Source organism: Vulpes vulpes, chromosome 11 (genome assembly GCF_048418805.1).
Source record: "Vulpes vulpes isolate BD-2025 chromosome 11, VulVul3, whole genome shotgun sequence".
Taxonomy (NCBI): domain Eukaryota; kingdom Metazoa; phylum Chordata; class Mammalia; order Carnivora; family Canidae; genus Vulpes; species Vulpes vulpes.
The window spans coordinates 58,454,635-58,471,442 of NC_132790.1; the positions used below are offsets into that span (position 1 = coordinate 58,454,635).

The following is a 16,808-nucleotide window of genomic DNA, read 5'->3' on the forward strand; positions in this document are numbered from 1 at the left end:
CAAACACACTCTGCTATTTTACCTTTCTCTTATTAAAATGAATCAGGGAAGAGTTTCTGTGTTTGAAAACTGGGCATAAGGAAGACAGGTCTCTTACCATACACTTCAGACTCATCCAAGGTGAAATTTTCTTTGCCTTAAAATTCTTGAGGTAAGAATTCAGAGTTCATCATGATTCATGCTAAAGTTGTTTCGATTATTTGGCCTAGAGAGAGAGAAGGAGTGCTGTGTGTCCTGTTTATGTGATGAAAATAAATTTCTCTAGGCCAGCCATTTGCTCTTTTGTCCCTTGTGGTTGCTCTCCCACGATTGAGAGGCTTGTTTATCCATGCGAAAAAGGAATTCGAAATAGTTACGAAGTCCAAAGTTGATATTTAAAAGACCAAAAAACAGGGACGAGTGACCCAGTGCCAACAGCTTTTCCTTTTACTTGGAGACTCCCCTGTATTGTAGTTACTAGCTTTTCCAGCAAGGGTGAGAGGGCACCATGAGGAATTATCCTGGTGGGTAACCTGGAAAACCTTCTGGGCTTGTGTTGATCTTCCTGCCTCCACAATTGCAAAATAATGACAAAAGTAAATATTTAGGGCCAGGTTTATTTTGGTCAGACAAGTTCCAGTCTGGTTTCTAAAATTAGGAATTCTGCGGGATGCACGTGGTTTGGGGCATCCTGCCAGAGAACTTTGTCTCAGGGATGTTCAGTTCTCTTATTTGTAGTTCCTTGCTTGGAAATGTGCATCTAAACCTCCTCTTGTGTCTGTCCATCTGGGCAGACCCACTGCTGATGGTCGGAAGGCTCTACCCAGCTAATTTGGGTAGGTTCCTGCCCCCCTGCCCTCACTCCTGCTTAGAGGAGGATCTGAGCCTGCCGTCTGCCCTTCATACACTGCCAGACAAGCCTTCCAAGAGCACAGCTCTCATCCTGTCCCTCCTCAGAGCATTCACTGACACCACCCCCACCACACACACACACATACACACACACACACACACACACACACACACAGACACTGCCCTCAGATTAAGGGCCCTCCCTGCTGTGGTCCTACCTGGTGGGACATCCTCTGCCACCAGCCAAATTGGCCTCCCCGTTGCCCCCCAGACACACTGACTGCCTGCCTGCCCTTGTAACTTTCCATTTGTCCCATATAAAAGTCCCCCCATATCCCCTCTGTCCATCTTTCTAGGCCCACCTGCCTTCCCATCTCCCCTGAGGAACTTTTCTGTCCAAGGAAGCCTTAGCCAACTACTATGGATACTTGCCCACATCATCCATCGTTGTCTTGTTCCCTCAAGCCCAGTGCACAGGAGGTACTCAGGAAACATTTCTGTTAGGGCTCTCTGAGTGCCCAGGTTCCCCCTCAGGAAGCTGCCTTGCCCTATGAAAGGCTGCCCTCCCACTGCTGGTCCTGCGCTGGTCTCTCTGTTCTACCCAGACCTGTTCAGCTCTTTGTAGAATGTAGTAAGGGCTGCTGTCAGTCACCCTGCACCTCTAACTGAGGCTGTGTTTGGAGTGGGAGGAAGGGCTCATCCACAGGGCCTTGCCTTCATCTATCTTCTTGGATAGAATAGAAATAAGCAGGGCCGCTTCGTGGGCGTGCATTCTGGTACCCCACAGAAGGCCCCACACTAGGTTTCATGCTCTGCTGTTACTGTCTTGAAATCCTCACTTTTTAAGCTAGGAGGCTCTGAATTTTTATTTTGCACCAGGTCCTACAAAGTATGCATCTGGTCCTGGGAGGAGGGCAGGTGCTGATAGACAGGTAAGGGTAGGCAAACATTACAGAAAGAGTGCTGGGTGGGATATGTGTGGAGGTCATTGGAAAGTGGGTAACAGAAGGAGATGTGGAGAAGATACATCAGTTGTGAAGTTCCTTCCTTATAGGGGTAATAGTTCTCCAAAGCCAGGACTGTTCCTCAGGGCTGATAACCCCATAGGACCTGACTTTGTCCCTAAATAGATTTAAGTTCTATCATACGCCTGCCATTTTTATGGGCTGTTTCAACTTTCCCATCCTAATCAGAGGAAGAGCCCTACCTGACCTAGCCTCTCACCACTGACCTCCGCTCCTACCACTGTCTCCTCAATTAGTCTGTTGCAGCCACATTGGTCCCTTTCCTGTTTTGAACATGCCAGAATGTCCCCTACCTCAGAATATTTGCACCTGCATCATCCACTCTGGCTGCATGAGAGCCCAGAGTGCTCTTCCTCTAGAAGGCTTGCCACTGCCTCCTTCAGGTCTTTGCTCAAGTGTCACCTTATCAGTGTGGTCTTCCCCCAGATCCGCTATTTGAAATCACACACACACACACACACACACACACACACACACACACCTCTTTTTCTGCTCTTTCTTGCTTTACTTTGATCCATAATACTTATCAACACCTAACATACTCTATACATGCTTATTTACTGTCTGTCTCTTCCCCTGAAATATAAGTAAGCTCAGTGAAGGCAGCGGTGTTTATAAGTTTTGTCCACCTAGAACACTATCTGACACATAGTGGACACTAAGTAAACATGTGCTGGTGAATTCACTGCCCTCTGGGGGCTGACAGTGCTGCTAATTGAGACCACATTGTTTTCCACAGGGACTGCACCATTTTGCATTTCCAGCAACAGTGCACAAGTGTTCAGTTTCTCCACATCCTTGCCAACACTTGTTATTTTCTCTTTGTGTGTGTGTGTGTGTGTGTGTGTGTGTGTGTGTGTGTGTGTGTTTTAAGTAATGGTCATCCTGGGGATCCCTGGGTGGTGCAGCGGTTTGGCGCCTGCCTTTGGCCCAGGGCGCGATCCTGGAGACCTGGGATCGGGTCCCACATCGGGCTCCCGGTGCATGGAGCCTGCTTATGTCTCTGCCTCTCTCTCTCTCTCTCTCTCTCTCTCTCTCTCTCTGTGACTATCATAAATAAATAAAAATTTAAAAAAAAAGTAATGGTCATCCTTACAGGTGTAAGATATTATCTCATTGTGGTTTTGATCTGCATTTCCTTGATGATTAGTGAAGTTGAGTATCCTTTCATATACATGTTGGCCATTGTAGGTCCTCTTTAAGAGAAATGTCTTTTCAAATCTTTTGTCCATTTTTAAAATCAGATTGATTGTTTTGTTTCGCTAATAAGTGATAAGAGTTCTGTATGTATTTTGGATATTAACCCCTTACCAGATATATGGTTTGAAAATATTTTCTCCCATTTCATAGGTTGCCTTCTCACTCTGCTGATGATTGCCTTTGCTGTGTGGAAACTCTTTTGTTTGCTGTAGTCCCACTTGTCTGTTTTTGCTTTTGTTGCCTACACTTTGGGTGTCAATATCCAAGAAATCATTGCCAAGATCAGTGTTTTTCCCTATGTTTTCTTCTAGGAGTTTTACAATTTTAAGTTTTAAGTTTAAGTCTAATCCATATTGAGTTGATTTTGTGTACGGCATAATATAAGGGCCCAACTGTATTATTTTGCATGTAGATGGTATATAGTTTCCAGAAATACCATTTGTTGAAGGGACTACACTTTCCTCATTTTGTAGTCTTGACTCCATTGTTGAAGATTGTGAAGATCATTTGACTATGTATGTGTGAGTTTATTTCTGGGCTCTCTGTTTTGTTCTCTTGGTTTTTATGCCAGCACCATACTGTTGTGTAGCTTTCTAATGTTTTCAAGTCAGGAAATGTGAGGCTTCCAGCTTTGTTCTTCTTTCTCAAGATTGTTTTACCTATTTGGGTTCCATATGAATTCTAGGATTGTTTTTTTTTTCTATTTCTGCAAAGAAACAAGAAAAAGCCATTGAGATTTTAATAGAGATTACACTGAATCTGTAGATGGGTAGTGTGAACATTTTAACAACATTAAGACTTTGAATCTATGAACACATGCTGTCTTAGCATTTATTTGTGTTTTCTATAATTCTTTCAGTAGTATTTTGTAGTTTTCAGTGTACATGTCTTTTGTTCCCTTGTCTAAGTTTATTCCTAAGTAATTTCACTTTTTTGGATGCTATTGAAAATGCAATTGTTTTCTTAATTTCCTTTTCATTGTTGGATTGTTAATTGTAGGCAGATGGGAATGCAACAGATTTTTTGTACATTAATTTTGTATTCAACTTTGCTGAATTCATTTATTAGTTCTAATGGTTTTTTATGGGATCTTTATGGTTTTCTATATATAAGATCATATTATCTGTGAATTGAGACAGTTTTGCTTTTTTCTTAATAATTTAAGTGCCTTTTACCTCTTTTCTTGTCTAATTGCTCTAGCTAGGACTTTCACTGCAATGTTGAATAAAGGTGGCAAATGGGAATCTTTGCCTTGTTCCTGATCCTTGAGGAAAAGCTTTCAGTTTCTCACTTGGAGTATGATGTTAACTATGGGCTTTTTGGAGGGGAAGGGGCATTTCATAGGAGAGATATGTTTAACTGTAACATAATAACAACAACAGCAAAACCATGGGCTATATTTATAAAAACACTTACTGTATTGAGATTATTTTTTAATCCTCATTTTTTCGTGTTTTATTATGAGTTGGTGCTGAATTCTATCAAATGCCTTTCTGCCTCTGTTGAAGATCACGTGGTCTTTATGTTTCACTCTGTTAATGTGGTGTATCACACTGATTTGTATATATTGAGCCATCCTTGCAACCCATGGATAAATCCCACCTTATGCACATGATCCTTTTAATATGCTGTTAAGTTTGATTTGCTGGTATTTTGTTAAGGATTTTTACAGCTGTATTCATCAGGGATATTATTGGTTTATGCTTTTCTTTTCTTGTAGGTCTTTATTTGGCTTTGGTATCAAGATGAAGCTGCCCTTATGAAATGAGTGAAGTGTTCCATCCTCTTTAATTTTTTGGATGGGTTTGAGAGGGATTGCATTAATTCTTCTTTAAATGTTTGATAGAATTCTTCAATGAAGCCATCTGACCCTGGGCTTTTCTTTGTTGGGAGATTTTTTATTTATTTTATTTTTATTTTTTATTACTGATTCTGTTTCCTTACTCATTATTGATTTTCTCTTTCTTTATGATTCAGTCATAATCTTTTTTATTTCTGTGACATCAGTTCTAATGCCTCCTCTTTCATTTTTTTGCTTTATTGAAGTCTTCTTTTTTCATTAATTAGCCTAGCTAAAGATTTGTCAGTTTTGTTGATCTATGCCAAAAAACAACTCTTAGTCTCATTTATTTTTTTCTATTGTCTTTCTAGTCTTTATTTTATTTCTGTTATAATTTTTATTACTTCCTTCCTTCTGCTAACTTTGGGCTTGATTTTCTCTTCTTTTTCCAATTCTTTGAGGTATAAAATTAGGTTGTTTATCTTATTTAATGTAGGCATTTGCCACTCTACCTGTCCCTCTTTGTACTTTTTCTACATCCCATAAATTTTGGTGTGTCATGTTTTCATTTTTATCTGTCTCAGATATTTGTGATTTCTTCTTTGACTCATTGGTTTTTCAAGTGTGTGTTGTTTAATTTTCACATATATGTGAATTTTCCAATTTCCCCTCTGCTATTGAATTCTTGTTTAATTCCAGTATGGTCGGAAAAGTTATTTGGTATGATTTCAGTCTTCTTAAATATGTTAAGACTTGTTTTGTGACTTAACATGTGATCTGTCTTGGAGAATGTTCTGTGTGCACTTGAGAAGAATATGTGCTGTGCTGCTGTTGGGTGTAGTGTTTTGTACATGCCTCGTAGGTCCCTTTGGTTTCTTGTGATGCTCAAGTCCTCTTGTTTTTTCATTTGTCTTCTCTCTAGATGTTGTGTCTATTATGGAAATCTCCTACAATTATTTTGTCACTGTCTGTTTCTTGCTTCAGTTCTGCCCATGCTTGCTTGCTCTGGTGTTGGGTACACACACATTTATAGTTATTGTCTTTCCAGTGAATTGACCCTTTGGCCATTAGATAACGTTCTTCTTTGTCTCTTGTGACAGCATTTTTAAAGATTTTATTTATTTATTTGAGAGACAGTGAGTGAGAGAGAGAGAAGGAGAGAGAGAGAGAGAGAGAGAGAGAAGGAACAGAAGGACAGGCAGCGGGAGAAGCAGACTCTCCACTGAGCAGGGAGCCCTACATGGGGCTCGATCTTGGGACTCCAGGATCAAGACCTGAGCCAAAGGCAGATGCTTAACCAATTGAGCCACCCAAGCACCCCTCTTGTGACAGTTTTTACTTAGAATCTATTTTGACTGTGTAACTATAGCCACTCTCCTCTCTTTTGGTTACCATTTCCATGGAATGTCTTTATCTATCCTGTCACTTTCAGCCTATGTGTATTCTTAAATCTAAAGTGGGTTTCTTACAGACAGCATATAGTTGGATCTTATTTTTTATCCAGTCAGCCACTCTGTGTCTTTTGATTGGGAAGTTTAACCTATTAACATTTATACTAATTACTGATAGGGAAGGTTCACTATAGCATTTTGTTTTCTGTCTTGTAACTTTTAGTCTCTTTTTTTTCTTTTTAGCTGTCTTGTATGTCATTGACATTTTTGTGGTGACATGCTTTTTAGTTCTTTCTCATTTTCTTTTGTCTCTCATCTATATGTATTTTTTATTGTTATCATGGAAGTCATATAAAACATCTTATAGTTACAACAGTCTATTTTAAGCTGATAACCAAGACCATTTTTAATCTTGGCACAATTTGGGGGAATAAGGCACAACAAATGGATTTTTTAATTTCTTCATTTTAACCTTCCTTTAATCACTTTAATGGAAGTAACTAGAATTAGTGGATGTATATTTTATGAGCCTAATGCAACCAAATCCCAATGGTATTTTTTTTAGAACTTGATGAAGTGATTCTGACATTCATCTGGAAGCATAAAGGGGTAGACTATCCAAGAAATTTTTGAAAAAAATAATGAAGGGGGACTTGTTTAATATAAAACAATAAACCTACAGTAGCAAAGCTTTGTATTACGGGCACAAGCAGGGGAATGGAGTGGAATAAAGTGGGATGGGAAGGGATAGAATAGAATAGAATAGAATAGAATAGAATAGAATGCCCAAATCAGTGTACGAAGGTGAATTTTAAATAAATATTATTAGGATATTTGATCTTTTTTTAAGATTTTATTTATTCATGAGACACAGAGAGAGAGACAGAGACAGAGACAGAGATGGAGGCAGAGGGAGAAGCAGGCTCCATGCAGGGAGCCGGATGCAGGACTCAATCCCGGGACTCCAGGATCACGCCCTCGGGCGAAGGCAGGCACTAAACTACTGAACCACCCAGGGATCTCCTAGGATATTTAATCTTTGGGGGTAAATAGGTAGATGCATATATCCTACTATGTTCAAAATAAACTCCAAATAGAAAAAAATATTTACTTTAAAAGATACTTTTAACTAAAAAGGAACTAAAAGAAAATGTAAATGAATAATGTATCATATTAGTGTGAGAAGGAATCAGTTAAAAAACCATTAGGTTTGACTCCCTAAAAACTTAAAACTCCTGCACATCTACAACCATTATCAACAAAAGCAAACAGCCTAAAACAGACTATTTCCCACATACAGAACAGTCCAGTACAGAATAGTCCAAGGATTATGTTTCTAATATAGGACAAAGGAACTCTTAGAAATCAAAGAAAAAATGTAAAAATAGGCAAAAAAAAAAATATAAGCATAGTTTCTGAAGAAGAAATAGAAATGGCCAAAAGGTATAGGAGAGATTATAGAACTTGGATGGCAGTCAAAGAAATACACATGAAAGCGACAGGGTTGCTGTTTCCACCTTTCAGACTGGCAAAGGCTCCATGTTGGCACAGCCTCAGTGGAACACCCCACAGGTGGGAGCATACCTTGACACTACCTCTCTAGGTGGCAGATTGTCCACAGGTATCAAGAGGCTTGACATTTTTTCAGAGACTTTGGTCCTAGCAATTACAATTCTAGGAATTTCTTCTAATGGAATAATCAGACATGCACATAAAATTATGTACACTAATTTCACCATAATATTTTTTGAGTTTCTTATTATAATGCATGATACATTACATAGAATTATTACTTTAACAAGTGATACATAATTCAAAGGATACTAAAAGGAAATAGAGTAAAAAGTAATTCTCCTTTCCTTCCAGTTCTATCCTCCACTTCTCCGCCATGGAGCAATCAGTTACTTATAAATCCTTCTAGAGATACTCTTTGTACATGTAAGAATAAACACATGCTTGTGCTTTTTATTTTGCTAATCTATTTAATTTTGTGTTGAAGGTTGGTGGTAGCATGTTATATGTACCATATGGACCTTGCTTTTCTCATTTACTCTCAGAATGTGCTCCATTATCAGTAGCAGAAGTTAAAAAGCACAGATTAGTTGGTTTAAACAGACTCTACTACTTAGTAGTTGTGCTTGAATAAACTCTATTTATTCTATGTCATCTCAGGCAAGTTTCTTAACTTCTCTGAGCCTTAGTTTTCTCATCTATGAAGAGTATAGTAATAGTCCTTACATTATAACATTACTGAAATAATTCAATGAGTCACTATATAGAAAGTGCATAAAATAGCAACTGGCACATCTTACATAAGTGTTAGCTAGTATCTGTACAGATGGAACTGCAACCTTCTTTTTAACAGCTGTAGAATATTCCACACTGGAGATCCTATTCTATTTTGTCCCATGTTAATGGACAACTAGATTGTTCTACCATTGTTGTTGCAAACCAACTGCAGTATTTGTCATGACACCTTTTTAAAGAATATAACATAAATGTCCAAAGTTAGTTTAATTATGGTATGGTACACATCTACCCAGTAGAATACAGTACAACCAAGCAAAGTAAGGTTGTCAAAGAGTATCAGATATGGGAAAATGTTCACATATATTTTTTAAGTAGAAACAAGCATTTTTAATGTTTATTCATTTTTTCCATTATTAACATGATGTAGATAGTAGAAATTGGGAAACAATAGAAAAGTATAAAGAAAAATAACAACCTAGTCCTAGGATCCAGAGATTGCCATGCCTACTGCACATATTGGTGAATTTTATATAATCTCTCTCTGAAAATTTGTACTAATTATTTTATAGGGATTATAAACTTATTTTATAGGGATTAGTAGGGATTGCTACCTTCACTAAAAATGTCTGGAAGCTAAGAGTTGGATTCCTCAGATGGGGGGGTTGGCCATGTGTGGGTGGCATAGGTTAAACCAGTTTGTAGGAAGAGGCTTGCTGTGGGCAAGAGGGCTTCTCAGGAAGTAGAGCTGCTTGAGCTGACCTCTCTCTGAACAACTGTAGGAGCTGTTCCTTACTAATAATATCTCAGTCATTTTCACTGTTCTGTTTCCTTTCATACATTCATTCATTCAGTAAATATCTGTCACAACAAGCCTGTTTATACCAGATGCTCCTCTGTCTTAGGGACTCAAGCATGAGCAAGATGATTTCCAAGCCTGTACCCCTGGAGCCTACGTTCCAGATCTTGTCCAGAAACACATGACAGAGTTACAGGCATAGGGCATGTGCAGTGTCTGAGATGCTTCACCAGACAGTGACCATGGGCACTTCTCCACAGATCTTCATAGTGGTATTTCTTGTGGCTGCACAGTATTCTATCCAGCTGCTAAGTGGGACTTTAATTAACCATTCCTACTCTATTGGACATTCACATGGTTTACATGAATACTTCACAGTCTTCAACACGTCACTCCTCTGCTTTTCAAATGGATTGTTCCAGTTTACAGAGTTACCAGCCACGTGTGAGCAAAGGGGCCTGGGCCATCAAAACCTCACCACCATTGCCTCTCTGTTTTTATTTCTATCATTTCTATTCATTTAATAGGTAAAAAACTGGCCTTCACTGTTTAAGTGTTCATTTGTTTGATTACTGTAAAATTTTAACCTTTACTTCCTCTTAAGTGCATTTTCTGTTTAAACCCTTTATTCTGTTACCTATTTGGGCTCTTGCTATGAAAAACAAACTCTGTACAGAGATGGCTGAGAGCTCCGATTCTAGACTCTGACAGACCTGGTTTCTGTCCAGCCCTGTTACCTAGGAGCTGTGTGGCCTCTGGCCAGGGGTCTGGGACATGGTGAGGCCAGGAGGGTGTTCCCAGCACAGGGACACTTCTTGGAACCTGAGTCATGGAGAATTTAGTGGCCTAGGTATGTGTCGGGCCTTACCTAATAGGCCTGCCACGAGTATCCTTGGCTCACTTTGGAATTTTCAGAAGTGCAACCTTTGGAGTAATGGCAGGCAGCACAAGGCCTCATATCTATTTTCTCCCTGGAAGTAAACCCCAAACCCAGAAGAGGACTGGGGAGAGGCAGAGAAGGGTAGTGGGAAGGCTGAGAGTGCAGCAGTCAGGCACTTGTGGCTTTGAACCCCAGCACCCTCACTGCACAGTTGAAAGTGCTCTGAGTTTCTGTTTCCTCACTGGAAAATGGGGTGTAATCTGGGCACTGCACACTGGGAAGGCCAGTCAGTACCGTGTCAAGGGCCTCTGGCAAGCAAGGCACCAAACTAATGAGGGCTGTTAGGAGCCAGCAGTGTATAAGGGAAACACACAGTACCATCATGGAAGGACGAGATTGGAATTCCTCCTGCCCAGCTTTTAGCCATCCACCCTTGCTCCTCCCTATGATTCCTCACCATTGCCAGTTGTAGGCTGCCCCAGGAAAAGAGCTTTCAAAGGTGCATTTCTTTCAGAGTGCCAGGTGCAATTGCCAGGGGAAATTTATCACTTGGAACTAGAATAGGGACTGACTGGATATCTCAAAAGGTGACTCTTTTGGTGACTAAGTCCTTTTTCTAGGAGAAAAGGATGTTTGGATTCTCAGCTGCCACATCTGCTTTTGAACTCTGTGCGGTCTGTGCCCTGGCCTCTCCCCACTCCAACAGCCCCCTACACCCCCTGTTTTATTCAAACAGAGGAAAGTTGTGTTTGTTGACCACTCTTTCGGGGTGGGAAAGGAATGTAATGTATGCATAGACTGCCCAGAATTTCCTGTTAGACACCCACTCCAAACCACGGCCCTGGGATGCATTCCAGAGATTGCAGCCCAGTCCTACAAGAGAAGAAAGGGTGCATTCATTTAAATGCTGGGCCATTGGGAGGAACTCCCCCTCCCCCCTTAAAAAATGATGTTCAGCTCTTTCTGTAGTAGTATAGTTTTGAATTCAGCTGCATGGTCTCTTCATGTGCTCTGACATCCCCATGTGCAAAGAAGCATCTTTTCCTTGGGAAACTCCGATATGTGGTTTTGAGGCCTTAACAGCACTGGTGTCCACATTGATGCTTGGACACACTTTTAATGTTCTGCTGTGAACACTCAATGATACAGACCTGCTGTGGAATACCTTTCTTGACAAGAAAGGAGCTAGTTTTCAGGGCAGGTTTTGGTGCTTTGACACATTAGCAGTAGACTTCGTGTTAAGTCACTTTTCTCCTAGAAATTCTGTTGAGTTTTTGGCCTTCTGGCCTCTGTGCTGGCATGTAGGCTGGTTTGACACTGTGGAAATTAAAGGCAAACCTTTGTTTTCTGTAGCGGCCAAGATGCAGTTTCTTCGCTTGGGGAGAAACTTGAATTATTGGGGATGGATGGATTCACAGTGAGTAGCAAACATTTCCACCTACATTCCAGCTTCTCTGGTCTTCATTGTGAACCCCTTATTTCATTGTGGGGATGTGTGTGGGGCAGCGGGAGCTCCAGGTCAGATCTGAGATAAGAACAGATGGGTCGCGGTATTCACAAAGGTGAATATGTGAAGCTCTGAGTCTTTGTAGACCACAGAGGTCCTAGTCTGAAGCTAGGAGTTCAGGATGGAACCAGAGCCTCCCCACATCTTTAATCTAAACCAGGTCAGAACCCAAGAATTGCACATTGTTATGTGCATACACAGCTATCACACGGATTAAGAAACACTGGCAGTTTAGGGTCAACATTTCAGTTTCTGGATGCAGAAGGGGACCAGTTAGGTCAGGAAGTATAAGCGGATGACTAGAAATGCCCTCTTTTGGCTGGTGCATACCAAGTCCTGATGGATCCACTTGCACCTTTCTTCTGTTGCCATAAGCACAGTTCAATAGCTCTTTAGACCAGTCCTCTTGATACCACTGAAGGACCGAACCTCACTGTCCACCTTGGTGGACTTTCCCCTGAACATTTCATGTTTTTAATTATAACACTTTCTTTCTAACCATATTTCATATAAGGGTTCCAAGAAAAGGCCTGAGTACTAGGGTTAATGTTAAGCTTCACATGTGCAGCTGGTTTTTATTGTTTAGTTTCCCACATTATTATGATTATGATTATGATTATTATACAAAGAAACCTTCACTGGATAGGAAGTAAAATTTTTAGGAGCTACTTCAAGTTCTAAGTTTAGAATTCACATACCCAAAACCAAAACGGGTCTGCCTCCATGTTTTCTCATTAAACCAGGCTGTTTTTATAAGAACGGTTGTCTGGATACATGCTAACTTCTAAATGTTCACAGTGAGACACTGATCAGTACCTAAAATCAATCAATCTTTTGTTGCTATATTTTAAGCTACTGGTAGATCTTTTCTCTTGAACAAATATGCGTGTTTTTGCTGCATCGACACAACAGCCTTTTCTGCAAGGGTAGATATGAAGATTCCTGTATTAGTGGTGTGGCTTAAGTCGATGAAGTCACACTGGCTAACAAGTGGCAGGGTGAGACTTAAACCCCAAATAGAACTCCAAAGCCCATTTTCTTTCCATGTGACTTATATATATTTTTTACTTTATTGTGTATTTTTTATCTCCATGTAACTTGTATTTAAAGTCAGTTTTTAAGTAAGAGATTTCCATTCAGTACCCAGAAATGGTCCATATCTCTGATTTGCAAATTCAGTATTTTCTTTGATGCAAATCGATAGCCTCTATCCGTCAACTTAAAATTTAAGCTCAGTGGTCCCAGTTACAGAAGTCAAACCGTGACATTTGTGGTACAGATCTGCTCACACCACTCCCCATTTCCATAGAGTCAAATACAAACTCATTACCATGGTTTACAAGGCCATCATCAACCATGTCCCCAACCCCCTTGCCACTGCTCTGATTTTTCAAATACCTTATGCTGTCTTTCACATCAGGCCCTTTGCACGTTGCTGTTTCCCCACTTCCCTGCCCCCTCCAACAATTTTATGCACCTATTGGCCCAGCTCAGAAAGCACTTCTTCTAAGAAATCACTTCTACCCACTCTCAAATCTGGACTGTGCACCCTTCTTTGGGCCCCATCAGTGCCCTGTGCTGCCATCATTGCAAAACACAAACTGCTCGTCCAGCCTCTCTTGCACTAGACTTGAGGCTCATGAAGTGGGGATGGTGCCTTGTGTGGTTCACCACTGTTTCTACACTGCCTTGCCTGGGAGCTTACATGTTCAGTAATAAACTTTTCCAGCGCAAATAACATAAACCCAGAGAAACAGATAATTTATATAACTGAAAATTCCAGGAGGATCTGGCTTTAATGAAACCAAGTCCCCAGAAGGTTTTGTCAGAGATCTGTCCCTCTCTATGTCTCAGCTACTTTTTCCTCTGCATTGTCTCATGCTCAGATAGATGCTTCTCACTTGGTGGCAAAGGAGCCACCAGGGGCTCCAGGTTTACATCCTACCCACTTGGCAAACCAGCAAAAAAGAGAACATCCTTTCCAATGGCTGTAGCCTGAATCCTGGGGCACACCCTCCTTGGCCCAGGTTGAGTCAAATGCCCAACCCTAAGCCAGTCATGTGGCTTGGATTGGCCAAGCCTTGGATAATTGCTGGAAAGCAGTTTGTAAGGGGAAGACAGTAGGGTTATAAGACCCAGACAGCCAGCCAGCATCTTGAGCCCTTTCAGGACCAAATGAGTGCTGAGGGTAGGGTAAGGCTGATGCTGGTCCTAAGCAACTCTATTCATTTCCCTTGCTAGCCTGATTTTGAGAGCACCAGACCAGTCCAAGAGCAATTAGAAAATTAGAGAGCCCCTGCCTCAGCCTTAGAAGTGAGACCACTTCGGGCGGCTTCACCTCCTGGTGCACAGAAGGGAGGTTCCAAGTGGGCTGTCACTTTCCTATCAGGGGGTGATGGCCTTCCTAGGGACTCACTCCCACAGTTCTGTTTGTGGCTTCTATGAGTAAGCCATCAAATGGTAGAAATTGTAAATAGCTCACTGGTTCCAGGGTCAGGGTTGTTTTGTTTTGTTTTGTTTTGTTTTGTTTTGTTTTTTTAGCATATAAGTTAATTTGTTAATTTGTTAGTTTGTTGTGGGAAAAATGTATGTGACCTGAGGATGAAAATGGGATCTGAGGGGGGTGCTTTTTGCAGAGCTCTTTACTGCCCAGCTTGAGCATTAGCTACTCAGTGTCTCTGAGACATGAACAAATAGCTTGTTTACTTGCAGGGAAATGTGCTATCAGCTAGGGAAGAGACCGTTTTATTTCTTCCTCTGACTAAATTATTTGAGTGTGGCATAACAACCAAAGCACTCAAAGTAATAGCAAAACAGTTTAACCAATCATACATATTTTTTTAATTAACTACTTATTTATTTATTTTGTAGAGGTAGGGAGGCACAGGGAGAAAGGGAGAGAGAGAATCTTAAGCTGGCTCCACGCCCAGCACAGAGCCTGGTACAGGGCTCCGTCTCACAACCCTGAGATTGTGACCTGAGCCCAAATCAAGAGTCAGATGCTCGACAGACTGAGCCACCCAGATGCCCCGCAATCATTTATACCAAATATGAGTTTATTGCAGTGGTTTTCTCTCCATTTGGCATGTTCCCTCATTGATCTCACCTGGTCTGTCAAGACTCTGTTCAACATGGCACATAGAGAGAACACATACTTTGGAAACAGTCCCCCTTGGGTTTAGATCCTTGCACATGCATTTCCTAGTTTATTTCCTCAGCAGTAAGATGGAAGCAGGAATGTCGATTGCCTTGGGTAGTTGTGAGGGTTATGTGAGATGAGGATTGTAAAGTACTGGAATTTAGACGCTGGCCCTCAGGAAACAGTGGTCATTATCACTCCTTGCCCTCTGCTGCTTGGAAGGCCTCTGTGCCCAGTGGTCCCTATGGCCTGGCCTGGCCTGCCATGGGGGGCCCCAAGTGAGAAGACTGGTGCCCTGTGATGTGTACCCACACATTCTCAAAGAAGATAAAACAGCCAGCGTTTCCAGGAGTTTATGGTGCTAAAACTCGTTAGTGAATCAGGACCTTAAACTCACACTTAGTCACTCACCCAAGCCAAGGCTGGAGCCATCCACACCTGTGGGGTTGCTGGCAAGAAATTTTTCAGTCCTTTTTCATGTGAATTTCCGTGTAAATGCATTTGGTTTTGCTGCTGGCAGAAGAGTACCCCAAGACATTTAGCAGAAGTTTTATGATCCCTTGAGAGTGAAGGTGCTGTACAAATCCCTCAAGCACACAAAAAGCGGAATCATGCCAAAACTGCTTTTGGGAAGAGATAAACTCCCAACAGTTATCATGTGGACTCAGTGATTTCCTACATTGGTAATTTCCCATTAACCCTGAGCACGGGCCCTTTGTGGCTTCTGCTCAGTACTGTTGACCCACCCAGACATGGTATGTGGTGGGACAGCCCTGGCTGCATTCCCGGGCACTGTTCCTGGCCCTCCAGGTTGTCATTCTCCTCCCGTAAGGTGTGTTTTTCATCTTATACTAATTTTTGCCTTTTATTTCTGACTTGTGGCAGCTCGTCTTGAGACATGGATAACAGAAAAGATAACATCACTCCCTCGGGCGGCTTAGTCCAGGCTGGGAAATGAGTCCACGGCACAGGATTGCCCTGGTTTTCAGGAGGATGGGCTTTTCCCAGGCCAGCCCTGCTCCAGCCAGAGCACGTGTTCGCTGTCCCACATCTGCTGTTTATATTTTAAGTGTAATGGAAGACTCCAGCCCCCCCATCAATTTCTTGACAAACCACAGAGTTTAAGAAGGAGTCTTCTTATTCCCTTCTACATCTTATTTCTTAATGAAGTTAGTCTTGGAGTTAGAGTGTTCAAGAACCTGGTTTCAAAGTGACTCTTTCTTGGTACCCTTCACAGAGGAATACTTCTCAGAGAGTATAGAGTCTGACTTCTGCCTGAAAGGATCTCTGTTTTGAAGTCATGCTTAGTCTTGGTTGGAAGACCGTATGCTGGGTTCAGGAATGCAGATGGTGCCTGACCCTAAGGATGGGTCAGTTAATGAGCCAGCAGCCCCCACTGGGCTGTGGTCAGAGGAATACTGTCTAGCCAGCAGGATCTGACTCCATCGACCAGTTGGCCCTCTAGGAATCCCATGTGGAATAACAATCCTTTAGAGTAACTTCCTGGGGCTCCTCCTCTTCTCGTGCTCAGTAGATCTCCTTGTATCAGGGCTCTAGGGGGGCAGCTGCACGTTTGGGCTTTTACCTTGCATGACAACCATGACAACCACGTGCTGCAGTTGGCCATTGTGCTGTTTCTCTTTCCAGCATCCCAATGCAACGTCAGCTTAAAGAAGCAGAGAAGCCGTGGAATCCTCAGTTCCTTCTTCTGCTGCTTCCGTGACTACAATGTGGAGGCCCCGCCCGCCAGCGGCCCCAGCGTGCTTCCGCCCCTGGTGGAGGAGAACGGTGGGCTTCAGAAGGTCAGTGCCAGAGGACAGGTGTGCACTCACCAGAGCCTCAGTAGCTGTACAGCTGTCCCATCCTTCGTGAACATCCTGAATAAGAGTCTGTAATAGTATGTGTGCAGCCATTAACTTACAGATCTAAAATGGCTTAAAAAAGTCATCTTCACTCTCCGAGGATATCTCAGTCATTCCCATTTAGCAACTGAAGCACATATTTGATGA

General features: G+C 41.8%; 1 protein-coding gene across 2 annotated transcripts in view; it reads left to right on the top strand.

The window, feature by feature from the left end:
- The window catches only part of CTDSPL (CTD small phosphatase like), a 116,502-nt gene that overhangs the window by 62,977 nt on the left and 36,717 nt on the right, over positions 1 to 16,808 (top strand). For both annotated transcript variants that reach the window (XM_072726455.1, XM_072726454.1), the window contains exon 2: positions 16,447 to 16,601. In XM_072726455.1, the coding sequence (XP_072582556.1) occupies positions 16,447 to 16,601 (155 nt within the window). The remainder of the gene's footprint in view (positions 1 to 16,446; positions 16,602 to 16,808) is intronic.